The sequence below is a fragment of the Dama dama genome, chromosome 10, assembly GCF_033118175.1.
Source record: "Dama dama isolate Ldn47 chromosome 10, ASM3311817v1, whole genome shotgun sequence".
NCBI classification, from domain to species: domain Eukaryota; kingdom Metazoa; phylum Chordata; class Mammalia; order Artiodactyla; family Cervidae; genus Dama; species Dama dama.
Genome location: NC_083690.1, coordinates 4,794,266 through 4,821,840, shown reverse-complemented (window position 1 = coordinate 4,821,840; position 27,575 = coordinate 4,794,266). Strand labels below are relative to the sequence as shown.

Here is a 27,575-nt window from a genome sequence, read left to right as displayed (position 1 = left end):
GGTGACATTTGTTTTTCACAGTTTTGTTTCTCGGAGAATTAAGTGAACACAGCTGGACTCTCATATCTACCTGTCCTTTCGCTGTTGTATTCTGTTGTTTGTTTGAAGGACATGGAGAAAATCCAGCCCCACCCAGATAAGTCGCTAATAGAGAAGAGTATTTTAATATTTAATAGCCTTTTCAGATACTTGTAGACAATTCTTTCTTGATACTACACGCAAATTCAACAAGTAGAAGTTTCTTAAAGGCTGGTTGCAGTGTGAAGTCTGAATCCATAGCCCTAAATTTCTCGTGCTCTACAATTTTTCTGTCTTGTACTCGGAGTGGCTCTTTTGCCGTTGTATGACTTTTTTTTTTTTTTTTAAAGCATGATCCTTTGGTCATTTGGGAATTTGGCTCATCTTCCAAATGTTGGCATACTTTATTATGTGATATTTTTTCAAATCACATTTATTAATATCACTGTGACTCGCTTTAAAAAGTCTTGTAAACTTTGACAAGGTGTCAAGCTTGTGTGGCAGATACAAGTTTTTCAAAAATTCTAATTTTTGATGAAAGTCCAAATTTTATCATTGGTAGCAAATAGCGTCAGTTGTCCTGGAAGTAACTGGTGTACTTGTTCATTTTTGAGAAAATGTCTGTCGTGTACCCAGATCTGAGTAACCATAGCTTGTCTGTCAGCTATTCTCTCTAGTTTTGTGTGTTCCGTGAGAAATTGCAGTTACTTCAGCTCTTAACTCAGCACTCGGACGAGTGCTTTCTCTGAAGACGACGACCGCCTGCAGCAGAAATGCTTTCTGACAGCTTTCAGGTTTGTCGTGCAGAATAAAAGACCTGTAGCCAAAGGCTGAGATTTAATAACAGTAAGGATTTTTGCTCCTTCATCAAGGACATTTGTTAAGTGCAGGTGGCATTTCACCTGTGTATGCGAGGCAGCCCTGAAGAGCGCGCGGCCACTGAGCCGAGTTTGGAGCTGCGGCCTGGTCGTGTTGCCCCTGGTATCCACGGTATTCCCTGTTGCTCCTGCCCCATCTGAGTGTAGGTCAACACACAGTGCAAAAAGCAGACCATGACCTAGTGTTACCGTGAAAATCATTTTTCATCATGGAATTGGATTTCACAGACCCTAGAAAAGCCCTCAGGCAGTGCTCGAACTTTCTGCAGTGATGGAAATGCCATGTGTCCGCCCTCTCTGTAACCACCTCTGCCTCTGATAACCAGTGGAATCGTGTGTGGCTCCTCGGCACTTGGAATGTGACAGGTGTGCCTGAGGAAGTGGGTTTTTTACTTTATTTAATATTAATTCATTTCCATTCAGGTAGCCACACAGGCTGGTGCGGTCCCCATAGACAGCATGGGGATCCCCAAGTCGTCCGTGGGCCATGCTGTGTACACTGCTGATGTGGGCCGTCCCGTTGTCTGGAGGTTTCAAGCCAGAGAAGCGGAGTGACTTGCTCACAGGACACCGCACTAGTCGGTGGCAGGAACTTGTTTCAAGTACAGCTCCTGACTGCTGCCTCCACTCATTTGGAGCCTTGTTAAATCAACGTAGTGGTTAAAGACAGGAGTTAGAAATGAGTTTTCCTTGCCATAGGTTTTAAATGTTCAGCGAATAAATGAGCAGTCATCCAGAGTGAGACGCGTGTAAGCGCCGTAAGCAGTCAACACCGGAAGCCCAGCGGGTCTGGGGCAGTGCGTCAGCAAACCGTGCGGGCTGCCAGGGAGGGCGTGTTTCGGGCTGTGCACATCATTTGGTTTCTGTGGCAGCTGCCGGTCCCTGCCTTGTGTGGGGAAGGCAGCCACGAGACACGTGCACAGTTGAGCCTGGCTGTGTTCCGATAAAGCTTTCTTTTGGAAGACTAAACAGGGATTTTGTGTAATTCACGTATCATGAAATATTATTCTTTTTTTCCCTAACCATTAAAAAACTTAAATACTATTCTCAGTTCCCAGGCCCATACAAAGGCAGGCAGCTGGCCAGATTTGGCCTGTTGGTCATGGTTTGCTGACCCCTAATTTAGAAGAATGAAGAAGCTATTGATTAACTAAAGAATTGTTTTCTTATAAAGAGTTATTCAAAGAAAACCAAGCTCTGTAAAATAGACTGGAAGAAAAAGGGTTAGCTGAGGGCAGGGTTTGCCTGTTTCACAGCTCCACGGGGCACGTCTGCTCCCTTTACCAGGGCTTTGCGCCTGCAGGGGAATGTCTGCTGGGCAACACCAGTGCTCACGGACCGCCAGGCGTTCTGGAGCGCAGGAGGCCGGGCAGGACACCTGGGTGGGCCCTGTTGTGGTGGCAGTAAACCCTCTGGACTCTTCCCAGTCAGTGCCACCTTCTTTCGCTGTACTCAATACAGTTTTTACTGTATTTTAGTCTGATTTATAAATTTACAACTTACAATGTATCCGTTCTAGAAAATACTTTCAAAATCCGAAAAACCACAAAGTGGAAACCTCCTACCACTTAGGACCTAAGGCGTCAGACCCTGTGTGCGTGTTTGCCTTTCTCTGATGGTTGTGCTCTGCACAAGAGTGTGTGCCCACGAGGGCTGCGAGACGTGCCCTGCTGCCCGCACGGTACCCGCACCCTTGCGCTTCATGAGGGGCTCGTGCGAATGAACGGCAGCCAGTGTTTATCCTCACATCAGTGACACCACAGAGTGTAGTAGACAGTGGGTGGGCCTGGGAACATGGTTATTGCTACATGTGCGAGGGGGCAGCAGAGAACTTTTGGGGGAAAATGCGTATTTTTGTAGCTTCCTTATGTACGTTTGTTGGTGAGGTTGTAACAAAACTATCTGTCTCAGGTGGTCTGAGTTTACTTCCGCCAGGACAGAGAAGTTTCCCCTTCCGGTGAAAATGGCTCTGTTTCCACACATTTGATCAGTGAGGCAGATTTGGAGGTTAGCTTCAGTTTTTTACTGTTCCAACAGAATTTGGCGTTGGAAATCTTTTTGTTGAGCAAGCAAACTTCTCAGTGTGGTATTTTTGCCTCGTGATATGGATGCAGTTTTAAAAACCCTAGTGTGACTGTGTTCTCAGAACCCCTGAATGGTGGCTTGAGAAAGTGTTCACGGCCGGGAGAAAGGTGACTCGGGCCTTCTCAGAAGCAACCCAGCTTCCATTGAAAAGCTCTGCGGGAGGAGTCTGGGTGCCTTGTCAACAGTGTCGTTTCCTGTGTTTTCTAACTGCAGTCTTCAAGCCGGAGGAGTTGCGCCAGGCTCTGATGCCAACCCTGGAAGCTCTGTACCGACAGGATCCAGAGTCCTTACCTTTTCGGCAGCCTGTGGATCCCCAGCTCCTGGGAATTCCAGTGAGTTGATGTCATGAAAACACTGTGGCTTTTCCAGTGTACTTCAGGAGTATCCACAATACTTGCTTAATCTCTCTAAATTGAGTACAGTAAGATTTTTTTTTCCCCCAAATGTAAAGAAATTAGTTTGTTGTCAAAATAGTGATATACTTTTGTCTTACTAACTGAAATGTGTGTGTTCCCCCACCCCATTCCATTAAGCCCCAGGGTCATGGGGGGATGTGGGGAGATGGGGGAGCACAGCCTGGGGCATGCAGCTTCTGTTGCCTTGCTTTACTCGTGGGTAAGACTTTGTCTACGGGAGTGGGTTTAAAGAATTGGTGAAAGTCCCTTATAAACCACATGGGCCTCTCACTTTGGTATCCCTGGGTGCTCTTGCAAAGGCCATGGTGACCCAACAGGTTCTGTTTAGCCTTATTACTGTTTTTGTGTTTGTCTTAAATTTCATTTTGCTCACTAGGACCAAGAGTGAATCTCTAAAAAAAAACATACTGTCTGATAAATATGCTCACCATTTTAATTCAGTGGGTCAAAATCTTATTTTTAAAATCTGACACTAAAGGACATCTCTTATTAAAGAATTCTTTTAATTTTTTTTCTTTAAATTTGCTTTTGAAGTGATATGATCACACTTAGAAATAGTAACTACCATCTTAGAGTAAAACCAGAGGAAGGTCAGGAGTTGCTCTCTTTTCGGTCACTTGTTAGGTTACACTGGTACTTTCTGCTGTTTTAAGGTAAAGCTGCCAAATAAGGCTTACATTTGGGGTTTGGGATCCCCCAGACTGAGACCCTTTCGTCTTTCAGGATTACTTTGACATTGTGAAGAATCCCATGGACCTTTCCACCATCAAGCGGAAGCTGGATACAGGGCAGTACCAGGAGCCCTGGCAGTATGTGGATGACGTCTGGCTCATGTTCAACAATGCCTGGCTCTACAATCGGAAGACATCCCGGGTCTACAAGTTCTGTAGCAAGCTCGCAGAGGTCTTTGAGCAGGAGATTGACCCCGTCATGCAGTCCCTTGGATATTGCTGTGGACGCAAGGTACAGTTGGAACTTTTTTTTAATTCATCCAAAGCGGATGTTATGGGGATGTGATGGACTCGATACTTTGGCCACACCTGTATATTGAGAAGGACCCGGATGGAGTCCAATCTTTTGTGAAACAGTTGGTTGTCTGAAGCTCGAAGTGCTTATGGGTCAGGCATTCCTGGCTGCCCTGGTGTCCATTCATCTATCTCTAATAAATGTCCCTTAGACACTAGTTCTGTCCCATTTTATCCAAAAGTATCTTTAAAATTAATGAGAATCATCAAAAGACTACTCAGTGTACTAACAACTAATTTACTAGCTAAATCTCGCTCTCCATATCAGACAGAGCATTACATGACAGTAAGTGCATTTATTTTTAACGTTTTCTCCTTTGTTTTCGCAGTATGAGTTTTCCCCACAGACTCTGTGCTGCTATGGGAAGCAGCTGTGTACAATTCCTCGAGATGCTGCCTACTACAGCTATCAGAATAGGTAAGCACTGAGCAGTTTTCTGAATTACGGGACAAAAAGAAGGTCTTAGGGCAAGGCACGCTCATCTGATTGCAGCTTGGTTACATCGTTTCTTTCCTGAAGTTTCAGTGAAATAAGCTGAAGTTACATTGGTTCTCGCTTCCCAGTCACTCAGTTAGGCCCAGGGTCTCCTAACTTAAAAGCATGCTTGTATAGTATAAAATTTTAACTCAAAGCTGCTTACTGCACTCTTTGGATTAGGAACATTTGTTAAGCCATAATGTCACCATATGAGAAAGAATTGGAGTTGAAATTAACTCTAATAAAGGTTGATGGGCCTTTTTCAAGGTACTAATAAACTTGAAGCATTGTATTTTACCATTCTGACTGTAAATATTTGCCTAGCTAAATTGACCTGCACAGGCTGATGGAAAGACTTGTGTTCGTGCTGATTCATTAAAGAATTGAGTTTATGAATGACTGCCTGTCAGGAGGTGGCCTTTTCAGGGCTTAGCAAGTGACAGGGATGCTTGAGAAATCTTGGTTCTTCTCTTGAAATGTGGAGATGGCCAAAGAGTAGATCTCTTGTCTTAAGTAGAAGGAGAATGAAAATAATTTTTGTTGTTGATCCCCTTACCTAAATATGGCTTCCTGGTTCGGGGGCTTGTCTTGAATTAAGCTCCTGGGCATCCATGGCTCTCAGCATCCATAGCATGAGGGCACCCTGCCTGAAACGGGCAGTATTTCTTGGTCATATTCAGTCACCTTGCCTCCACTTCATGAACTGACAGCTGAATTCTTTATGCAACCAAGATGAAGCTTCATGCCTGTTCTTTGTCTTTAGGTTCAGGTATTAAATGTCAGCTTTTGGGTCTGACGTTTTGATTATTTTTATCTTACTTGCTTGTAGTCATTGCATATGTTCTAATACTTCAAAGAAGATAAGTACACGGCTTTTTATTTGTTCAAAGGTACATGCAGAGGCCTGAATGATTTGGAGTGTTGCGGTTATTTTTCTTTCAATTACGTTTTTTAAATTATTCTTTAAAAAAATATGTAGGGAATTCCCTGGCAGTCCAGTAGTTAGGATTCAGGGCTTTCACTGTGGTGGCCTAGGTTCAATCCTTGGTCAGGAAACTGAGGTCCTACAAGCCGCATGGCACAGCTGGAAAAAAAAGTTAAAATTTTAAAAATCTAACCATATTTAAGTTAATTAACAGCTCCCATCAAAATGCTATTGGAAAAAAAAAAAAGAACTGTTGACCTAAAAATATCTTAAGACAAGATTTCTAAGCCTAGTCTGGCTCACTTATCCCAGTGAGATGCTGGTTCCAGGGAAAGATGCGAGTCCCCAGCAGGCATCTCTAGCAGAAGTGATGCTGACACAGCTGTCCTGATGAAAATATTTCAACATTTGGAATTTAATTTCTCCTTTAGCATTCTCTTCTATCCCTGGAAGCATTTTACTACTAGAAGTTTGAAATGGTATCATAGCCTTTGTAGTGGAGTCTCTCCACAGTGGCAAGTGTTGTTTTGGGAGTTCTGGCCCCTCTTACAGTTTTCGCCCAAAGACCTTTGGCATGGCCCGGAACCTTCTTGTTGATGGTGTGGGCACAGTAGCGCCTCCACTTGACACCCTTAGTTGTCAGTCTCCAATGAGACCACGAGGAGGAACTCACTTTGGGAACTGACAGGCGCCAAGCAAAGCAAAGTTACGAAATTTTAAGGAAATAGGTTAAAGTGAACTGTGAAAAATGCCCCTATTAATGAAGTGCACAGCAGAGTTTGGGTCTAGAAGGGAAAGCAGACAGCAGATTGCTCACCACTGTCTCTCCAGTTCGGGGCCTTCTCCTTGCGGGCTTCACTGTTCCTGGGTCCTTTGGCCCCACCTTTGCTGAGTTGCACAGACTGTGGCCATATTTAAGCGGAGAGAAGTTGTAGCTCAGTAGGACAGATAGCATCAGCGTCCACTACTGCCCCCTCAGAGGGCGCTGTTGATGGAAGGATTCTTCTGAAAGTTCTGAAATGTCCAATTAGATTTCTGTGTAGGATTTAGTTTTTACTGAACAAAAGTGATGTATTTTCCTTAAGAGTAGAAACATAAATAAAGGAGTTCTTTTTCACACATGAGACATTGTAAGAGGGTGAGCATACTGCTCAGCTGAACCTCACAAGGTGTGCTTCCTGGAACATGGAAATGGAAGAGACGCCGTGTTGTGAGTCTGAGAGCAGTGGTCTAGTTCTGCGATGGGCATTTCAGCTGCTTCCATTTTTATTCTCAACCTTGACTGTTTCAGAGAACGCTGTGGTGTTCTTTTGAATAATTGTTTTGGCATTTATAGTTCTAAACTGTTGGGCACTTAGAATAGGAAATTCTATGAACCGTTTAAACAAGTGAAACTAATTTATAAGCTAGTGTATGGTTACATTTTCACTTGTTCCCATACTTAGAAATTTTGAAAGTAAGTCATGTTGGGAAAACCATTCTATAGATTTTTCCAGTTATTACTGATAGATGAGAATAGATATCTATTATCCCAGTTATTTGTGTGTACTTATATGGTGCTTAAAACAATCTGCATTTGAAAATTTACTCCATACATTCAGTTACCCTTACTGATGAACTATGCAGTGACACTTGCCAACTTTAGGTACCCAGATGTGCATCGTCATCAGATTCTGTGAAGCGTTTCTCCTTTACAATTCCATATTCATCAAACTGCTTCCTTTGTGTCAGGCAGAAGGTCATCTAGGCTCTTGTGGCTGGAAAGAACCATTATGTATTTCCAGGGTGAATAAAGATGGGGCAGGCTGGCATTAACATCTGCCACCTGCTGATTCCCAAAGTGGTTCCCACCTGCTGGACCAGATGGGTGGCTATGCCCCCTCTGTGGGCTGTCGTCATCTCAGAAGGGTGCTCCAGGGAGGCCCGGGCCCTTCCCCCATCCTCTTCCCGTTCACCTGAGGAGGTTGATTCTCCAGCATCTCTGCCCTAGCTCTTGGACAGGCACTCTGTCCCTTCCAGTTTCTGACCCAGAGGTTCTTAGGGATGGGAATTAGTTATACGCAGACAGCGTAGGTTTCTGCAGCCACCAGTGCTGTGTTCTGGGCCAGTTTCCTCCGGTGGAAATAATGGGTTTATGATTCTTATTCTGTAGATGTTGCTAGGTGTCATGTCCTGCTTGAATAAAAGCAGTGAGTTGTCCAGGATTTTAAAACCGTTTAGACTCACGTGTAATTTATCATGGCAATTTCATTTCAAAATATGTTCAATAGTCCTCTTCGAGCTAGCCCGCTATGGCCAAATGTTTGCTCATAATGAATTGGAACACTCATTCATTTTAAAAGGGACACAATTTGGCGTTGAAGAGATAACATTTTTGCATGTTGTTCTGATTGCTGCTTAATTGGTTTACAGTATCTATACTTTAATTCTTTCTTGCCAGTTATGACACATGAAAATTCCTTTTATTACATGATTTCAAGGCCCTGTAAAAATATTTACAAAATAGTGAATAGCCAAAGTATTACTATAGTTCATTCAGAGAAAGAGATACGGATACATAGTTTTTAAAAACAGCAGTGTTAGTCTATTTATTCCTGGTCAGCTTTTAATCTTGGCAGACTCTGTTAATTGAATTAGTTCTAAATAAACTGGTCCCAGCAGGAAACTCTTATTAATCCAGTTGCTACACACAGTGAATCTGTCATGTTCATCAACAGTCTGAAAAATTGGATAATCTTGAAATGCGTGCATGCTAAAGTTTTATACTTTTAATTCACTGTATGTGTTTAGTCAATGAAACATGGCAGACAGCAATGCTCACTCAATGTGTTTAGTTAAGGTTAGGATTAGAACTTGTGGGGATCTGTTTTAGTGGTAATGGAGACACACTGGCCAGGCAGTGGCCTGAACCTCAGTCATTTGTAGCTACACATGTGTGTGTGTGTGCGCATGCGTGGCTGTGTGCGTGTGTGTGTGTGTGTGTGTGTGTGTGTGTGTGTGTAGCTGCAAGCTGCTACATCTCCTCCTGCCTGTGTGGTTCCGTGTGGCGCTCCAGTCTCGTCACAGTGTCTTTAACACTAATCCTCTTGGCATCTTGTAGATGTAGTTTTGAGCACTAAAACCGCATTTTATTGTGCTGCCGTTGCTACCATACATTCATCCTTTTTGCTTGTGCAGTTCACCTCATTCGGCTTGTTTACTTCTGCGGTATTCCTCTGTGCCCATCTTGTTTTTTTGCAGCATCACCTGCATTTTTGTTGATTTCTCATTTGTGTCCTTTCCAAACATTTAATAGTTTTTATTTAAACTAATCTTATTTGGTAGCTTGAGCCCAGGCTCTATATTATAAGAAATTGGGGTGATGGATAATTTCTCAAATGCAGATTGTGCTTTTAAAGATTAACTCTAAATTTGCTTAACTTGGATTGTTCCCAAGTCAGAGCAATCACTGAGTATCTCAGATTGATGAATGATTGATTCCAGTACCAAAAAGTTTAAAGTCAAAGCATAGAATTGAATTTTAAGATTGTTCATGGATTTACATATATTGTATTGCTTATACAATATATCATAGTTTGTTCTCTGTATATTCTTACTGATAAATGGCTGGAAAGTCTTTGACCCCGATTGCATTTCTGTTAAGTGTTTGTCTAGAGTATGGATTTGGTTTCATTTCTATTGTAACTCAATTAACTAAGTGAGTAACAGGAGAAAATTAAAACCAGTTCTGGGTGCTCAGCATTTTCATACCTTTAAAGATCTGGCTTAATATTGGAAATAAAATCTATGAATTGCTGTCAAGCATAAATTTCCCATTTTGACAAATAAAACTATTTCAGTGTAAATTGCTTTTTAAGGACTTTTGTCAGACTGTTTTGTTCAAGGTAAATTTTTTCCATCTCAAACCCTGGAGTTACATTTGGTTTTCTCTAAGTAAGAACAAAATCCAAACTCCTAAATGTAGGCTCCTTGCAATTCTAGTATTACTGACTCCTTGAAAACATTTGCATTTTGGAGCTGAACAAGCCCGTTGTTAGTGATGATGGCCTGGGATGTATGCAATGAGACCGAATGCTAATCAATGCTTTGCCTTGGCTTTCTGCTCTGTGTTGTCTTGGTGTTTGCGTCTTACCTTTATGTCTGTGCTATTTGTTCCCTCCCCTGTTCTCTAATCCTGCCCTTCCCCACCTGCCCCTGTTCCTTTCATTGTCCTCACTGACCCATCAATCAACCAACAACGCCCCCCCTTCGTCGTGGTGATCTGCCCTGCTCTGATTGGTGGCTTCGTTGCTTGGGTGGCTGTGTGTTATGATGGACCAGTTCACCCAAGTATGGCCTTCTTGCTGACAGGTATCACTTCTGTGAGAAGTGTTTCACAGAGATCCAGGGGGAGAATGTTACCCTGGGTGACGACCCTTCACAACCCCAGACGTAAGTACTGTCCTGTCATTTCTCTTGGGGGTGACCCTGGATTGTTGTTTTGCTCTTGTCCACGATTGAAAGGGAAGCACCACTGCCGTTGTGACTTTTCTGTTGTCTATTTTTCATAGTAACTGTACCCACATTCATACTTAACAGTGTGGCTGAATTGCAGTGCCATGCCCACGTCCTTCCCTCCACGCAGGACCTTGATTCTATAGCCCCTGTTGAGTCCCCGGGCCTCTTGTAACCTTGCTCTGAATCTCTTCTTCCAAAGCACTTGCTTTTTCCCAGTGGCTGTCAACTTCCCTTTGAGGGGATTGTAAATTCTCCTTTATATCTAAGAAACCAGGTAATCCTAGTCACAGAACTGGCAGTAGCAAAAGGGAGTCTTGTGTGCATACCCCGTCTCCAGCATTTAGTTGATCTTCCCCTGAAGCCTCTGTCCTTGAAGTTGCAGAGGTAACAGAAGTCAGTTGGGGAGACCCCAGCGAGTACATGTAGATATCTGCTTCCTCGCTGGAGGCTGGACACCTGCTCACAGCTCCAGCACAGACGGGCATGAGTTAGTTCATTCATTCCCTCCCTGAGTTCACCATTTCCTGCCTGATGCTTATCCTCTGATGGAGTAGATAGATGTCCAGAATGTGGTGAGAAAAAAAGCAGAACCAGATCCTCAAATTGGATGATCGAGGGGCCTAAAGACCTGCCAGCCACCATAGCCACCCAGGACTGCCAGCATTGTGCCTCTCTCTTTTCTCCCTACTCTTGCCCTAATTCCTGCCACCCAGAGAAGTCTGCTAGTGCAGCTGCCCCCACAGGCAAGAAGGGCTTCCCACTGAAGCAGTTTCCAGTGCTGTTCCAGTGACATTTACTCTGCAGCTCAAGTTTACTTTATCCAAACGCAGAACAGGCCATAGGCACCCATAAGATATATAAACCAAAATGTCAGAAATTCTACTTAGTCAATTTTTCTACCCCCTGTCATCTTAATTCTTCGGTCCAATTGTGTGATTAATAATTGGATTGTATAATTCTGCGAATCAAGTAATTCACATATACACTGATCACAACAAAAGGACAATAGAAATGAAACACTCAGTCCTTAAAGAATAAGTAAAACATCCCCAAGTACATGCTGAAGGAACACTGTAATTGGAAGAATTGGTTACACCAGTCTTGGTCAGATTCAGTAGCCATTCACCATATACATTTGACTGGGAATTAGCAGGTTTGAGTCTGAACATAATTTTCCCACCATATTTTGACTGACTTTACTTAAATCTTGTAATAAGTGTTGATGAGGATTTTGAGGAAGTATTTGAAGGAAGACAAAAAAAATAAATGGTGGTGCTTTCTGTGGAATTAAATTTTATATGTTCATGCCATCATTGCATCCACTTGAGAGTTCTGCTGACCATAATTTACTTTTTATGTGAAGAACTAGTTTATAGGATAATGTTCCAGAGATCCTATAGTTTATACACAACAGATAAAATTTAGTTAATTAACATTTTTCCTCTTTCCCCTTCCAAATAAGGACAATTTCAAAGGATCAGTTTGAAAAGAAGAAAAATGATACCTTAGATCCTGAACCGTGAGTATACAGCTATTTCTTTCTGACTTTTAGGTTTTAACTTTCGGATCGGGAAAGTTACTCCATGTGATTGGGTTGCTGTAGAAGACACTGGAAATAAACATATTGCCCTGGATGGCACTCTCTGTGTGGATTTACTTCAAATGTAGATTCTTTTTTAACTCATGCAAAAGATGTGTGTCTGTAGCATGCTGTCCAGCTGCTGAATTTTACCAGTGAGAAGAGCAGGTGGATGTTTTGGTTCTGTTAGAACCTCTGTAATAACTTGGTCATCATTGTCTTTAAGAATCTGTTTAGTATGAATCGTTAGAGACTAAAGATAGTATTTGGTGAAGGGGTCCTAGTATCACTTAAAGGGAATTTTTAGAGGAACTCTTAGAAACCAATTGTAAATAATAAATAATGGGAAGCCCGGTGTTGTGTTGGATTGGCCAAAAGTTTGTTCAGTTTCTCCATATGATGTTACAGAAAAATCCAAGACAACTTTTTGGCCAACCCTCTTGTGCTTGCCACCATCTTTGGTGTGGTATGTTTTCAGAGGTTGTTCGGTTTCCTTGCCCTCAGCGATCAGTGAGAACACTGAGTTTGTCAAGTTTGCTTTGTAATAACCCCTTGAAGAGGCCTCAGGGCTCCTTCTGTGCTGTGGCACCTCCCAGGCCCCCAAAGCGAAGTCCTGAGGGCACCCCGTGTGTGGAGACGCCCGTCTTGGTCTGTCCCTGTGGTGAGTGCCTGCCCAGGGCCGCTTGGTGAGCAGAGCTGCGGCCCTGCTGGTGTTTGATAAACGTGGCTGTGGCTCATCTGGAGCTGAGAAGCAGGTCCTCCCCTCCCTGGGCTCAGCTTCCAGCGGAGAACGCAGATTTCACTCTGTGTCAGAGCTGCCTCAGTCTCTCTTGGCAGCCGTGCTGGGGGGGGGATTGTGGGGGGGGGCAGTGAGAGAGGGCGTGATGAACAGTTAGCAGAGCACCTGATGCGTGAAGAGCTGGCTTCCCATCTCTTTGTGGAAAATGTTTACTTTATACTGGAGTATAGTTGATTTCCAATGTTGTACTGGTTTCTATATTAACTTTCCAATTGCAGGATACTCTATGTTGAGGTAGCAGGTGCCAGGCAGTGGGGAAGACACAGCTGAATAAAGGGGGCCTGGCCTGCAGCCATGTGTCTTCTAGTAGGACAGACAGACGGATGGTAGCACAGGCAGCAGGAGGCAGTAAGGTGGTCCAGAGGGAAGGGCCCTGGCCCAGGCAGAGTGGCATCCAGGAGAAGGTGGCGCTCACCTGGAAGGGGCAGGGGCTGGGGGGGCAGACACTGGACACACAGCGGTGAAGGGCCCGGGGGCATCAGCAGCAGTGCAGTGAGCTCGCCTGGGGGCAGGCGGGGAGCGCGGGTGGGGCCCCCGGCACCAGGAGGCAGGGGTGCTGGGTTCCCTGGAGTCTGACTTGGTGTGGCTGCAGAGGTTTTAAAGGACCAGATAGAGTAGGAGGGGGGCGGCCTGGGAGAGAGCGCTCGAGGACAGCGGACAAGGCCACTGCCATGCTGCCCACTTTGCCTGTGTGTGTCCAGTTTTCCTTCAGCAGAGCAGGGACAGAGAAGCTGGGTTAGGCTCAATCTGTGGTCAAAGGCTCGTTCTCAGCAGGAGGAAAGGGGAGGGTCAGGGCCGGGAAGCAAGCGGTGGTGTGAGAGCGTGCCTCAGGTTCAGGGCCCAGCACGGAGGCTGAGAGGAGGAGCCAGGACCCAGACAGCCTGCAGAAGTCTGGTGCTCTCTAGCCCATTCAGCCTTCCACAGGGTTTAAGTTGTGGCAGCCTTAAGGGCATGGCTGAAAAAAATAGGCTTTGACCTTTAAGCGTGTTTGGCGATGAAGATTCCTAGGTGAGGTGATAGGGTCCGGGTGAGCCATGGCGGAAGCGTGAGGAGGGCGGGTGATGAGGTGAATCCCGACCTCTGCAGTGTTTCCTTGAACAAAGGCCATCATTTCCCACCCTGGTGACTGACTCAGAGCAGACGTTTCCTGTGTGAGGCGAAGAACAAGAGCTTGTAACACTGACAGTATTGTTTTCTGCTGTTGAAGTCCGTTTAGGCATTTTCAGTCGTCTGGAGCAAGCACTGGTCTTGAAAATGTGACCTGTAAGATAGGCCTTTGTCATAGCAGTTTTTAGAAGTAAATTTTCATTTCTGGTTGCAAAAGAGATGAGGGGAAGAGAGGAATGAGGCATTGGTGCAAAGAAGGGGAGAAAGTCAGCTTTTCCTGTAGAACACAGCCTACTGAGGCATGTTTCAAATATGGCCGAGTTAGTCACGAGACACGTGAATGCCGAGGAGTCTTGAAGTCCTCGTGCGGACAAGGTGTGCGCGCAGCACTCAGGCTCCGCTGTGCGGTTCCGTGTGTGACAGGGCACTTCTTTGTCTTCTAGTTTCGTTGACTGCAAGGAGTGTGGCCGGAAGATGCATCAGATTTGTGTTCTCCACTACGACATCATCTGGCCTTCAGGGTGAGTAACTTCCCGGTCATTTCCTGAGACTCCAGGAAAGGGAGAGCAGCTTGCAGAGAGTAGAGGGGAGGGCACTGGCGGCTGCCGTGCCTCTCGTTGTCGTCAGCAAGGATCCAGCAATTAGAGGGATGGCAGTTGGTTCTAAATTTAAGTCTTAAGTGTTTGCCCGCTTTAGGAATTGTAGAATCAAAGCAGTCTGCCTCTTCACTTTTGTGTAATGATGTGATGTAAATTGCCAGCAAAGTATTTTAATGCTGCATTTCACTAGTTTGGCAACATATACTGTTTTATATAATCTGATCACACCCATTATTTTTTTGCAGCTTTGTATGTGACAACTGCTTGAAGAAAACGGGCAGAACTCGAAAAGAAAACAAATTCAGTGCTAAGAGTAAGTCATGGAAGGGTCTTTGTTTCATGGTCTGTACGTTTTAGAAACGTGTACATCTTCCCAGTCTTCCTTTGGTCCCTCTAACACACGGCTTCAGGGCTTGCTTGTCTCCAGTCTTTTCTGTGGCTTTGTTTTCTAATACTTGTGTTTTTCTTATCTTACCCTTAAAGAGAGTCATTTAGCTTAATCTTTATGTGAAAGTCGGCTTTATGATCAAACTGTGTTTTAGATGAAAGTTTAGAAACTTAGTTATATAGTAAACTTTGTGAATTCTGAGAAAATGTCATCAGATTCTTCTCAGGAAACTTGGAAGTAATGCACGCACACACATCCTTTGGTGATGGGCACACTCAGCCCTGGGTACGTGTGCCCATTGGTAGGTGTGGGCCCCACTGTTGTGAAGAGTGACCCTCTGGGACCCTTGGAAATCAGCCAGCATCGCCAGGACCGCCCGGAGCCTAGTCTGTCCAAGGGCTGTGTGGGTGTCTGCGTGGAGCACCCTGTTGCTACAGAAGTAAACGGTTCATAAGTGTATGGTGTGTCATCTTTGTCAGCTTGACGCTCAAGTGCTGGGGCCACCTTCTGTAGCTTGACATTCCCAACCATCTTTCTGCTGAGTCTGCAGCAAACCTGAAAAAGAAGAGCCCCTAAAGGACTTCCTGGTGGCCCAGTGGATAAGAATCCACCTGCCAATGCAGGGACCATGGGTTCACTCCCTCGTCTGGGAAAATTCCACACACCTTGGGGCACCTAAGCCCGGGTGTCACTGCTGAGCTTGCACTCTGGAACCCGGGAGCCAGTTACTGAGCCCACGTGCTGCAGCTGCTGAAGCCCGCACACCCTAGAGCCCGTGCTCTGCAACACGAGAAGCTCTCACACCTCAACTCAAGAGTGACTACCACACAGCACAGCTAGAGGAAGCCTGCATGCAGCAACGGAGACCCAGTGCAACTAAAAACAAGTAGTTAATTTTAAAAGGGAAGGAAGAAAAGCCCCTGCAGCAGTGCCTTCAGAGCTCAGCCCTCCCTCAGGCTCCTGGCCGCTCTCACTTCTCTCCCCAGCAGGACCGGCAGCTAGCACACTGCTGGGGTCCTCGGCCAGCGCCGGGCTGATGAGAGTAGAAGAGGGACGGGATGTTGTGGGGTTCAGTGGGCTGGAGAGAGGGGTGGCAGGCAGGGAGGAAGCCCCTCAGAAGCTCTCCAGATTGGTGTTGACTCCATTACCAAAGTCCAGTTATCCTGTCATTTAAACTCTTGTCAAGCCTTTTGAAATATTGATGAAGTCACCAGCTATTCTAATAGTTTTCTTTAGATCAGGGTTTCTGTACTGACATTAGGGCCAGAAAAATCTTTGTTATAGGGGCTAGCCTTTGTAGAATTTTAGTAGCAGTGTGCTGAGTCCCTCAGTCGTCTCCAACTCTTTGCAACCCCATGAACCGTAGCCCACCGGGGTTCTCTCCATGGGATTTTCCAGTTAAGAATACCAGAGTGGATAGCCATTCCCTTCTCCAGAGGATCTTCCTGACCCAGGAATTGAACCCGGGTCTCCTGCATTGCAGGTGGATTCAGCAGCGGCTGCCCCCTAAATACAAGTAACACTCTGCCACTGCTTCCCCCACCCCCACCCCCATGAACAGTGGCCGTCAGAAATGTCTCCATACGTTACCAGATGTCCTGGGCAGGGGGTGCGGGTGAGGACCCCTGCTTTAAAGGATTCATTCTGAGTGATGTCACTAAAGTAGTCAGCAACTTAGAATCACTTTCCTAGGCCAGAGTCTCACTGACCAAAACAGAAATTGCCAGGAGAGATAGTTTTCAATAGAAGAGCCGTTGCAGCCTGAAGATAGAGAGGTGGAGGGGTGAGGCGGGACCGGAGAACCTGAGAGCTGGCCCAGCCCCCACCCCCGCCCTAGAGTCCAGAGCATGGTGGCGAGTATGTGGACCTTTAAAGGTGTAGAACATTAACTTACAGAAAAGGACCTTAGAAGTGCCATGTCTCCCCTTGGTTTTGAGCATGAATTAGCGTCGTCTCTGCAAGCATCTGTCAGTCACAAGAGAGAAGTTGCCTCCTGGGTGTCTGCATTGACTTGGTGCAGGGTCGCAGGGGGCCGTTTTTCCCGCCCCATTTTATGTAAGGAACTTCAGTGCCTTTGGGTTTTGGTGTCTGTGGGACTCCCGGCACCTGTCAGTCCCCCATGGATGCAGCGGGACGACTGAATTGAAAATACCTTCCAGCTGCTGGTCAGCCAGTGATGTTCGCAACTGACCAAAACCTCCTCCCCACCTTCCTTCACTAGGCTGGTTAAAAGTGCACAAAGTAACGACTCCAAGTGCTTTGGAGGTCAGCGTCAGAGTGTTCTTACTGTGTTTGGTTATGGAAGTTCTTCCTAAGAAAGATGCAACCCAGAGGTCAGAAAGCACAGGCTGAAGAGTTTGATCACATAAAAGGAAATATGAGGCCTCCATCATGCGTCACGGACAGGCATGTGCATGATGGGGTACAGTTTAAAATGTCCATTTTCAGACTCCGCAGTTCCACTTTGACCCAAGTCTCCCACAGGAATATTTGTGGATTTACTCCTGTGCATTGTCCGGAAGTCATGGTGCATGTAGCCGCAATTTCATGAGGGAAGGGGGATGGTCCCTGCGGCAGGGCTGGGTGGCCGTCTCAGCTGTCCTCCCTTCCTGGACTGGAAGCCACCTCCTGAGGGAACAAAACCTGCTCAGCAGCCACGTGCATGGGAGCACTTGGGGGTGAGAACGAGGGGGTTTTTCTTCAGGGTCTTCACAAAGATAGATGAGGTGGTTGTGAGCCCTTTGCGCCTAATTCCGTGTTTCTCAGGATGGTCGAGAAGCCATGGGTGGTCACGGGAGTGGGGGTATAGAAGTTTATACTTTTTTATGGGGTTTTTATTTCATTGCCATTGTTAATTTTTTTTTCTTTAAATCATTTTCATTGAGATACAAGTTATATACCCAAAAAACACCACCATTGGTGTGTTTATTACAGAGAGACTGAACTTAGAAAGTCTAAATTTTGCAGATATTTCTTAACCTCAGTAAGGAGTCAAGCCATATAATTATAAATATAAACTCAAGCCATGTTACAGTCACTGTCAACCTTTTTGCAGCTTTCCCTTCTAGCTTTTTTTTCTGCACATGCAGTTTTTTTATGCCGTGAACTGTATGTGTAGTTATATGCTGTGTAACTCCTATCACAGGGACCACTCCTGGGAGAGGGAGGGTGCAGAAGGAATGGGGGACGGAGCCCACCAGGAAAGTGGGCTGGCCAGTCTGCATCCTGGGCAGCGGCTCCTGCTGCCCAGGTTTGGAGCCCTCTCAGGGCTGGACTGGCTCAGTCGTCTTAGATTCAGCAGCAGGACGCCCCTCGGAGCTGGGCAGGAAGGGGCATTCATGCCAGCCTGCCTTCCAGGGAGAGCAGCGTCAGGCTTCCCGTTTCTGTTAAGAGTTCTTCCAGAGTGGAAACCAGCCTCAGAGCACAGCCGAGACCCCGAGCAGCCACATGGGCACAGCCAGGGCAGAGCCCAGTGTCACCAGGACCTGGGCACGTGGGGCAGGAGGCAGGTGGACCGTGCATAGCCCCCTCATGCCTGCTCCTCTGCTTAACCCCAGAGCCCGTCTTCTTTCAGATTTGGGTCCACCTTTGTGGCTCTTCTGCCCCTTAGAGTTGGAAAAAGATGGAAATTTGGGGCGTTTGATAGCAGTTTCCAGTGTGTGGAATGCCTAAGATTCCAGGGTTCACCTTTCTCTTGTAAAATGCTCACCTGATAGGATCTCGTTAGATCCCTTCTGTATTTGGAGAATGTCAGTCCTTAAAATATCAGACTACCCTGGAAAGAAAACGTGGATCCTGCAGCCTCAGCACTTCCCACGCCCTCTCACTGCCTCGTCTGGACCTTGCAGGACTGCAGACCACACGGCTGGGAAACCACCTGGAAGACCGCGTCAACAAGTTTCTGCGGCGACAGAATCACCCTGAAGCCGGGGAGGTGTTTGTCCGCGTGGTGGCCAGCTCAGACAAGACGGTGGAGGTCAAGCCCGGGATGAAGTCACGGTGCGTGTGCAGACGTTGTCCCAGTGGGCACCCTGCCTGGTTCACCAGAGCCCTGCTTTCTGGCAAGGCTTTAGAGTCTGGCAAGCATAATTTGAGAGCTTTGCATCAATTAGCATGTAGCTACCCTTCTCTTAGCGTCCCACACTCTTCAGGGGAGGTGGAATTCCTGTCTGAGTGAGGGTGTCACAGAGAGTGGGGTTGCAGCTCTGAACTGCCCGGGCCAGTGGTCCAAAGGGGTGATCCCACCTGCAGTTCGCCTACACCACACGGGTCAGAACAGCAAGTCTAGTCTGTGTAGATGGTGATGCATGCAAACAGAAGGCTCTTTGTTCCAGGTTTGTGGATTCTGGGGAGATGTCGGAGTCTTTCCCGTACCGAACCAAAGCACTGTTTGCCTTTGAGGAGATTGACGGAGTGGACGTGTGCTTCTTTGGGATGCATGTCCAGGAGTACGGCTCTGACTGCCCCCCGCCAAACACAAGGTAACCCTCAGCCCCTTTGCGGTGCGTGTGCGCCTGTGCTGTGCCAGTGACCAGGGCCCTAAACATCCTGGAGGGCTGCTTCAGCAACCAAACAAGTTAGTTTGGTTGTCCCCAAAGCCAGTGAGAAGGGGAGGGTTTTGATGACTCCTGTGTTGAGTACATGGGTTCTGACCCTGATCTTGCTGTGGCCCCCATCTCACCTGGGGCAGGTAAACGTATGGCGAAGGGGCGGGGACTGCTGCCCAGGCCTGAGTGCTCACTGATGGACCTGTGAAAACCTCTCAGCTCTGCCAAGAGTTACTTCCTGTTCAGTCAGGAATCTGGGTGGATGGGAATCGGAAGTGGCTTTTCCTAGTGGCCCCGGTCTCTCCCTGTCGTTCTCATGGTGAGGCATGATGTTGCTGCCTAGTTCAGAGGCGAGATGGATTCCATTCTGTCGATTGGTAGCAGAGATTGGTGGTGGTAATTTTCTCGCATCTTGTTTGTGGCCAGTGTAGATGCTCTCAGAGCAGTTTATTTCTAGAGCGTTCTTTGGATGCTGGTGTTTGGTTTCACCTTTGGGAGATAACCTGAACTTCCAATTAATTTCTCCCTGCCTGCCCCCACCCCCCAGGCGTGTGTACATATCTTATCTGGACAGTATTCATTTCTTCCGACCCCGATGCCTCCGAACAGCTGTTTACCATGAGATCCTTATTGGATATTTAGAGTATGTGAAGAAATTGGGGTGAGTTGAATTCAGATTATCCAGAACTAATAAAACTCTGTTTTTAATTTTCACTGTGGCATTTATTTTGTGAAATAACAAAAGTTTTTTTTTTTTTTTTTTGAGGTTTTCTGTGTTTTTACTTTGGTGTCCTTAGACACAGCCCTTCCTGATATCGTCTTGGGCCACGTGGGACTGGGGCTTTCCCTGCCTTCCGTGTCCTCACATTCCAGTTTGTTGTTAACACTTTGTTCGGGCGTATTTTATGTATCATACAGTTCACCTATTTCACTTGTACACTTGAGTGGTTTCTAGTAACCTAAGCAGGTGATGCAGGCGTCACCACAAGTTTCAGAATGCTCTCACCCCCGACTCCCGCTCCCACAAGGCCCCTATCCCCAGCTGATCTCCTTGTGTTTTCCTTTTAGTTATTTCTGCCCTTGCTTTGGTGCCTGTGCCTCACCGTTGCTCCTGGAAGGCAGGGATGGTTTTGCTCCCTGCTTCCATCTGAGTTGTGTGTGTCCTGCAGGTATGTGACAGGGCACATCTGGGCCTGTCCCCCAAGTGAAGGAGATGACTACATCTTCCACTGCCACCCCCCTGATCAGAAAATTCCCAAGCCGAAGCGCCTGCAGGAGTGGTATAAGAAGATGCTGGACAAGGCCTTCGCCGAACGCATCATCCATGACTACAAGGTTCGCGTGCCTGGGGAGGGGGTAGGGCATCTTCATGTGTCTTTCTCTGTGCTCACATGGGTTAGAGTTAATAGCCACTTTAGGAGAAATGTAAAGCAAAAATTAAAAAATTTTTAAAAGCATAAAGTTAGAAGCAACTTAGCTGCCATTTGTGGAGACTCACAGACTGCAGCTTTAGAACAGAGGCGACACGGCCTCTAAGGCCGTGTGGTCCTTCCCCCGCATTGTGGCCCAGAGCCCCCTCCTCCCCAGAATGTCGCCCAGGTCGCCTTGTCTCACTGCTGCACTCGGTCATTCTCTAGGACATTTTGAAACAAGCAACTGAAGACAGGCTTACCAGCGCCAAGGAGCTGCCCTACTTTGAGGGGGACTTCTGGCCTAACGTGCTGGAGGAGAGCATTAAGGAGCTGGAGCAGGAGGAGGAGGAGAGGAAGAAGGAGGAGAGCACCGCGGCCAGTGAGACCACGGAGGTAACGCCGGGCCGCGCGCTGGGGCTGGGCTTCTATGGCCGGGTCCTCAGGGGGGCCTGCCTCATCCGCGGTAGTGTTTCCACACAGCCTTACCGCGTGATCACCCACCGTGGGGCCAGACTGGGCCTGGGCCGCAGCCCAACCACGGTGCCCAGCCACGGAGACGCATGACCTCATAGGTGGACAGGGGGTCTTGCTCTGGCTTCTCTGGGCAGGATGGGCAGGGCTGAGACATGGAAAGATGAGAGGAGGGCATCCTGCAGGGAGCCCGGGAGAGACGAGCGGAGGTGCAGATGGGAGTCATGGTCAGGAAGGAGTCTGTTCGCTTTAACACTGACTTAAGGAGGAGACTCTTACTTGCAGGCCTCGTTCACTTGCTTTTTTATAAACCGCCCCCTGCTCTCCACTGGGCACTTGTGCGTTTGTGCCCTCGCTCCGGTCGCTCCAAGCCCCTGCCATGTACAGGCACCACCCTGAGGGCTACAGTGGGAACTAGTGAGAGAAGCAGGAGAACAGGCGCATGCGTGGTGCACCCTGAGGTGGAGGAGGAGGTCTGCGCAGACACAGGGAAGGTGGATGCGGGCTTTCAGGGGGCCTTGTCTGGGGAGGTGGTACGTGAGCAGAGACTGGCTGGGGAGAGGAGCCCAGGAGATCCAGGGGAATGGCCTCCAGCAGGGAGAGGAAGGTGTCAGAGTCCGAGCCAGGAGCACGTGAGTTGTGTTTCAGATGCTCAAGAAAGAGCTGATGGTGGTTTAGTTGGATGCAAAGCCGTCAAGCAGTGAGAAGCGTAGGATGTATTTCAAGACTAACAACCCTAAATTTAGGGCACGTGAGGACAGTTCTGGATGAAGGCCACCTGCTAGGTCTGGGGCCTCAGGACTGAGTCAGTGTTGCAGCCTCTCTGAGGGGAGGTGGGCAGGGAGCACGCCTGGGGGACGATCATGAACTGGATGTGGACCCGCTCATCTCGAGAGGCTGGTGGTTACTGACTGCGCGGGCCTGGGTCCCCAGGAGGGCCTAGGGCTGCCTGAGGAGCTGCATCTGGAGCCCCGGGCTAGGGGGTAATGTCTGCAGTCTGCCTCAGGCCACCTTTGTGGGCTTTAGGGTGTGTCCTCTTTGGAACACAGCCTCCCCAGCCCCTTCCAGAATGGAGACTGCCTGGGTGAGGATGTGATGAGCCCTCATGTCACAGGTGAGCCCCAAGGGGCTGTGCTCATCGTCCTCAGCCTGCCAAAATTTTGCTGGGCCTTCCTGGAAGCAGACCCCTTGGGCCTGGAAGATTGGGTGATTTAGGGCTGGAGGTGCTGAGAGGCTGCGCTGGTCACCACCGTGCCCATTGGGTCCTCCTGACCAAGCCCAGGCCCGCGACCACCCACATCAACTTTCTCTCAGCACTTAGCTTTGAAGGCAGCAGTGTTCGTGGCCTGTGAGTAGGCGGGTTGCAGTCCGCTTGGCGGTCACCTGCCTCAGCCCAGCTCCCTGGAGCCCCCGCGGCCAGGAGCTGGCGCCCTGGCACCTGCCGAGCGTGGAGCAAGGGGCAGGGTGGGGCCAACAGCCATGCATCTTATTGCAGGGCAGCCAGGGTGACAGCAAGAACGCCAAGAAAAAGAACAACAAGAAAACCAACAAGAATAAAAGCAGCATCAGCCGCGCCAACAAGAAGAAACCCAGCATGCCCAATGTGTCCAACGACCTGTCCCAGAAACTCTACGCCACCATGGAGAAGCACAAAGAGGTGAGGGCTGGCAGGGCGGGGCGGCTGGGCACCGAGCAGGGAGCTGGCCACAGCCGAGCTCAGCCCCTGGGACGGCAGCAGGAGGGCTCGGTCCTTCTCTTCGTGGGGCTGATGTGGCTCCTCCCTGTACCCCCAGGTCTTCTTTGTGATCCACCTCCATGCTGGGCCCGTCATCAACACGCTGCCCCCCATCGTCGACCCCGACCCCCTGCTCAGCTGTGACCTCATGGACGGGCGGGATGCCTTCCTCACGCTGGCCCGGGACAAGCACTGGGAGTTCTCCTCCTTGCGGCGCTCCAAGTGGTCCACGCTGTGCATGCTGGTGGAGCTGCACACCCAGGGTCAGGACCGCTTCGTCTACACCTGCAATGAGTGCAAGCACCACGTGGAGACGCGCTGGCACTGCACCGTGTGTGAGGTGAGGGTTCCCGGGCTGCGCGTGTGCTGCAGGGGACTTGTAGCCAGCTCTCTCCAGGGCGAGAAGGACCAGGTGCACTGGTCCACCGTTGGTTTTGAGATTGTTTTGGGTTCACACGAGAGGCCTGGATGTAGGGGGCAGTTCCTGCCGGGGTCCCCTCACGGTTCAGCCTGGGGCCTAGTCCAGGCCACACGTCCTCATGGTGCGGGGCAGTCGGTGTGCTTCCCTGGGGGACTGTGTTTGTGCCGACCTTTCCAGGGTGGGGAGATGCTCACAGGGCACCGTGTTGTTTTACTCTCCATCTCATTAGCACCAGCCCAGTGTCTCGGACGCACACAGGCCTCCCCGCGCTGGGTGGGGACCCAGACAGAAGAGCATAGCAGGTCCTGGTTACACTTGCGGTGCCCCCAGCTCTGCCCTTGCCAGGAGGCTGAGGGTGCCGGGAGCCTTCCTCTTGTGGAGGCCTCAGGCCCAGTGCCCCCGAGCTGCACTGCAGAGCTCTGGGGACACCTCAGGGGCACTCGGGGAGTCCCCCACGGCGTGGGCCAGCAGCTTGAAAGGGGCATGGGGCCGCCAGAAGAGAGAGTGGCTGGGGCAGTGGCCTCTGGAGCTTTGTGGGGTGCAGGTGTTCTGGGAGGGAGGCTCTGGGGAGCAGACGTGTCCAGCACCTTTGGGCCTCTTGAGGGACTGGTTGCGGCCGCGTGCTGACTCGCCCCCCGTCCTCGCCCACAGGACTACGACCTCTGCATCAACTGCTACAACACGAAGAGCCACACCCACAAGATGGTGAAGTGGGGGCTGGGCCTGGACGACGAGGGCGGCAGCCAGGGTGAGCCGCAGTCCAAGAGCCCCCAGGAGTCGCGGCGCCTGAGCATCCAGCGCTGCATCCAGTCGCTGGTGCATGCCTGCCAGTGCCGCAACGCCAACTGCTCGCTGCCGTCCTGCCAGAAGATGAAGCGGGTGGTGCAGCACACCAAGGGCTGCAAGCGCAAGACCAACGGCGGCTGCCCGGTGTGCAAGCAGCTCATCGCTCTCTGCTGCTACCACGCCAAACACTGCCAAGAAAACAAGTGCCCCGTGCCCTTCTGCCTCAACATCAAACACAAGCTCCGCCAGCAGCAGATCCAGCACCGCCTGCAGCAGGCCCAGCTCATGCGCCGGCGGATGGCCACCATGAACACCCGCAACGTGCCTCAGCAGAGCCTGCCTTCCCCTACCTCAGCGCCGCCCGGGACCCCCACGCAGCAGCCCAGCACGCCCCAGACGCCGCAGCCCCCCGCCCAGCCCCAGCCCTCGCCCGTGAGCATGTCACCAGCCGGCTTCCCCAGCGTGGCCCGGACTCAGCCACCCACGACGGTGTCCACCGGGAAGCCCACCAGCCAGGTGCCGGCCCCGCCGCCCCCCGCCCAGCCACCCCCCGCGGCGGTGGAGGCGGCCCGGCAGATCGAGCGGGAGGCCCAGCAGCAGCAGCACCTGTACCGGGTCAACATCAACAACGGCATGCCCCCGGGGCGCACGGGCATGGTGACCCCGGTGAGCCAGATGGCCCCCGTGGGCCTGAACGTGCCCCGGCCCGGCCAGGTCAGCGGGCCCGTCGTGCCCACCCTGCCGGCCGGGCAGTGGCAGCAGGCGCCCATCCCCCAGCAGCAACCAATGCCGGGCATGCCCCGGCCCGTGATGTCCATGCAGGCCCAGCCGGCCGTGGCCGGGCCGCGGATGTCCGGCGTGCAGCCGCCCCGGAGCATCTCGCCCGGCGCCCTCCAGGACCTGCTGCGGACCCTGAAGTCGCCCAGCTCCCCGCAGCAGCAGCAGCAGGTGCTCAACATCCTCAAGTCCAACCCTCAGCTGATGGCAGCTTTCATCAAACAGCGCACAGCCAAGTATGTGGCCAGCCAGCCCGGCCTGCAGCCTCAGCCCGGCCTCCAGGCCCAGCCCGGCCTGCACCAGCAGCCTGGCCTGCAGAACCTGAACGCCATGCAAGCCGGCGGGCCGCGGCCTGGCGTGCCCCCGCAGCAGCAGGCCATGGGCGGCCTGAACCCCCAGGGCCAGGCCCTGAACATCATGAGCCCGGGCCACAACCCCAGCATGGCGAGTATGAACCCGCAGTACCGGGAGATGCTGAGGAGGCAGCTCCTGCAGCAGCAGCAGCAGCAGCAGCAGCAGCAGCAGCAGGGTGGCGCCGGCATGGCTGGGGGCATGGCAGGGCACGGCCAGTTCCAGCAGCCCCCGGGCCCCACGGGCTACCCCCCTGCCATGCCACAGCAGCGGATGCAGCAGCACCTCCCCATGCAGGGCAGCGCCATGGGCCCGATGGCGGCTCAGATGGGGCAGCTCGGCCAGATGGGGCAGCCCGGGCTGGGCGCAGACAGCACCCCCAACATCCAGCAGGCCCTGCAGCAGCGGATTCTGCAGCAGCAGCAGATGAAGCAGCAGATGGGGTCCCCGGGCCAGCCGAACCCCATGAGCCCCCAGCAGCACATGCTCTCAGGACAGCCTCAGGCCTCGCACCTCCCCGGCCAGCAGATGGCCACATCCCTCAGTAGCCAGGTGCGGTCTCCGGCCCCTGTCCAGTCTCCACGGCCCCAGTCCCAGCCTCCACATTCCAGCCCGTCGCCACGGATACAGCCCCAGCCTTCACCGCACCACGTCTCGCCCCAGACTGGCTCCCCCCACCCAGGACTCGCGGTCACCATGGCCAGCTCCATAGACCAGGGACACTTGGGGAACCCCGAGCAGAGTGCGATGCTCCCGCAGCTGAACACCCCCAACCGGAGTGCGCTGTCCAGTGAGCTGTCCCTGGTCGGCGACACCACGGGAGACACCCTAGAAAAGTTTGTGGAGGGTTTGTAGCATTGTGAGAGCATCACTTTTTTCCCCCCCTTTCATGTTCTTGGACCTTTTGTACTGAAATCCAGGCATCTGGGCTCTTTTTATTCCTAGATGGAACTGCTACTTCCAGGCCATGGAAGGGTAGATTGCTGTTTAAAGAAACAATACAAAGAATATATTTTTTTGTTAAAAACCAGTTGATTTAAATATCTGGTCTCTCTCTCTCTTCTCTCTTTTTGTTTTTGTTTTTTCGTTTTTGTTTTTTGTTTTGGGGGGAGGGGGGTTTTGTTTGGATTCTTTTGTCGTCATTGCTGGTGACTCATGCCTTTTTTTAATGGGAAAAACAAGTTCATTATATTCATATTTTTTATTTGTATTTTCAAGACTTTAAACATTTATGTTTAAAAGTGAGAAGAAAAAAAATAATATTCAGAAACTGATTCCTGAAATAATGCAAGCTTATAATGTATCCCGGTAACTTTCAGACGTTGCGGGAAGATTTTTTCTATAGTGAACTCTGTGGGCGTCTCCAAGTATTATCCTGGACGCTAGGGATTGGCTCCTGCGTGCACACACGTACACACCCACACACACGTCTATCTATACATACTGGCTTAAGCCAAACTCTTGTCTTGCAGATGTAGAAATTGTTGCTTTGTTTCTCTGATAAAACTGGTTTTAGACAAAAAATAGGGATGATCACTCTCTTAGACCATGCTAATGTTAATAGAGAAGAAGCATTCTTTTCTTTCTTCTATGTGAAACTTGAAATGAGGAAAAGCAATTCTCGTGTAAATCATGCAAGCGCTATAATTACTATAAATAAGAAAATTCAAGAAGATCCAATCACTGTATAGAATGGTAAAGCACCAACTCATTTCTTATATCATATTGTTAAATAAACTGTGTGCAACAGACAAAAAGAAGGGTGGTCCTTGAATTCATGTACATGGTATTAACACTTCGTGTTCGGGGTCTTTTGTTATGAAAATGCTGTTTTCAACATTGTATTTGGACTATGCATGTGTTTTTTTTTCCCCCCATTGTATATAAAGTACCGCTTAAAATTGATATAAATTACTGAAGTTTTTAACATGTATTCTGTTCTTTAAGATCCCTGTAAGAATGTTTAAGGTTTTTATTTATTTATATATATTTTTGGAGTCTGTTCTTTGTAAGACATGGTTCTGATTGTTTGCTCACGGAGAGGCGGGGGCTGTGGTCCTGCCGGCTGTGGGGGCGGGGGGGAGGGGGTGCAGCTGGGCTCGGCCAGGGCTGCGCAGGTCCTCCTGCTCGGCTGCCAGCGGAAGACCCTCAGCCAGAGCCGGGGGCAGCGGCGGGCCTGAAGCAGCACTTTGTCTCCCGTCCACTCCCCGTCCTAGCCACCCCCACTCCCACCACACCCCCGTTCCTACCTGCCAGTCCCAGAGTTCCTGCAGAGGGTGTC

At 49.6% G+C, this 27,575-nt stretch overlaps 1 protein-coding gene across 1 annotated transcript in view; it reads left to right on the top strand.

Moving 5' to 3' along the window:
- The window catches only part of CREBBP (CREB binding protein), a 116,390-nt gene extending 89,169 nt beyond the window's left edge, over positions 1 to 27,221 (top strand). The window contains exons 17-31 of the mRNA XM_061152730.1: positions 3,195 to 3,313; positions 4,121 to 4,360; positions 4,752 to 4,840; positions 10,176 to 10,256; positions 11,785 to 11,841; positions 14,251 to 14,328; positions 14,652 to 14,719; positions 18,643 to 18,793; positions 19,129 to 19,275; positions 19,889 to 20,002; positions 20,511 to 20,676; positions 20,979 to 21,146; positions 22,720 to 22,881; positions 23,018 to 23,299; positions 24,032 to 27,221. Coding sequence (XP_061008713.1) covers positions 3,195 to 3,313; positions 4,121 to 4,360; positions 4,752 to 4,840; positions 10,176 to 10,256; positions 11,785 to 11,841; positions 14,251 to 14,328; positions 14,652 to 14,719; positions 18,643 to 18,793; positions 19,129 to 19,275; positions 19,889 to 20,002; positions 20,511 to 20,676; positions 20,979 to 21,146; positions 22,720 to 22,881; positions 23,018 to 23,299; positions 24,032 to 26,149 — 4,040 coding nt within the window. The 3' untranslated portion in view covers positions 26,150 to 27,221. The remainder of the gene's footprint in view (positions 1 to 3,194; positions 3,314 to 4,120; positions 4,361 to 4,751; positions 4,841 to 10,175; positions 10,257 to 11,784; positions 11,842 to 14,250; positions 14,329 to 14,651; positions 14,720 to 18,642; positions 18,794 to 19,128; positions 19,276 to 19,888; positions 20,003 to 20,510; positions 20,677 to 20,978; positions 21,147 to 22,719; positions 22,882 to 23,017; positions 23,300 to 24,031) is intronic.
- The last annotated feature ends 354 nt before the right edge of the window (positions 27,222 to 27,575 follow it).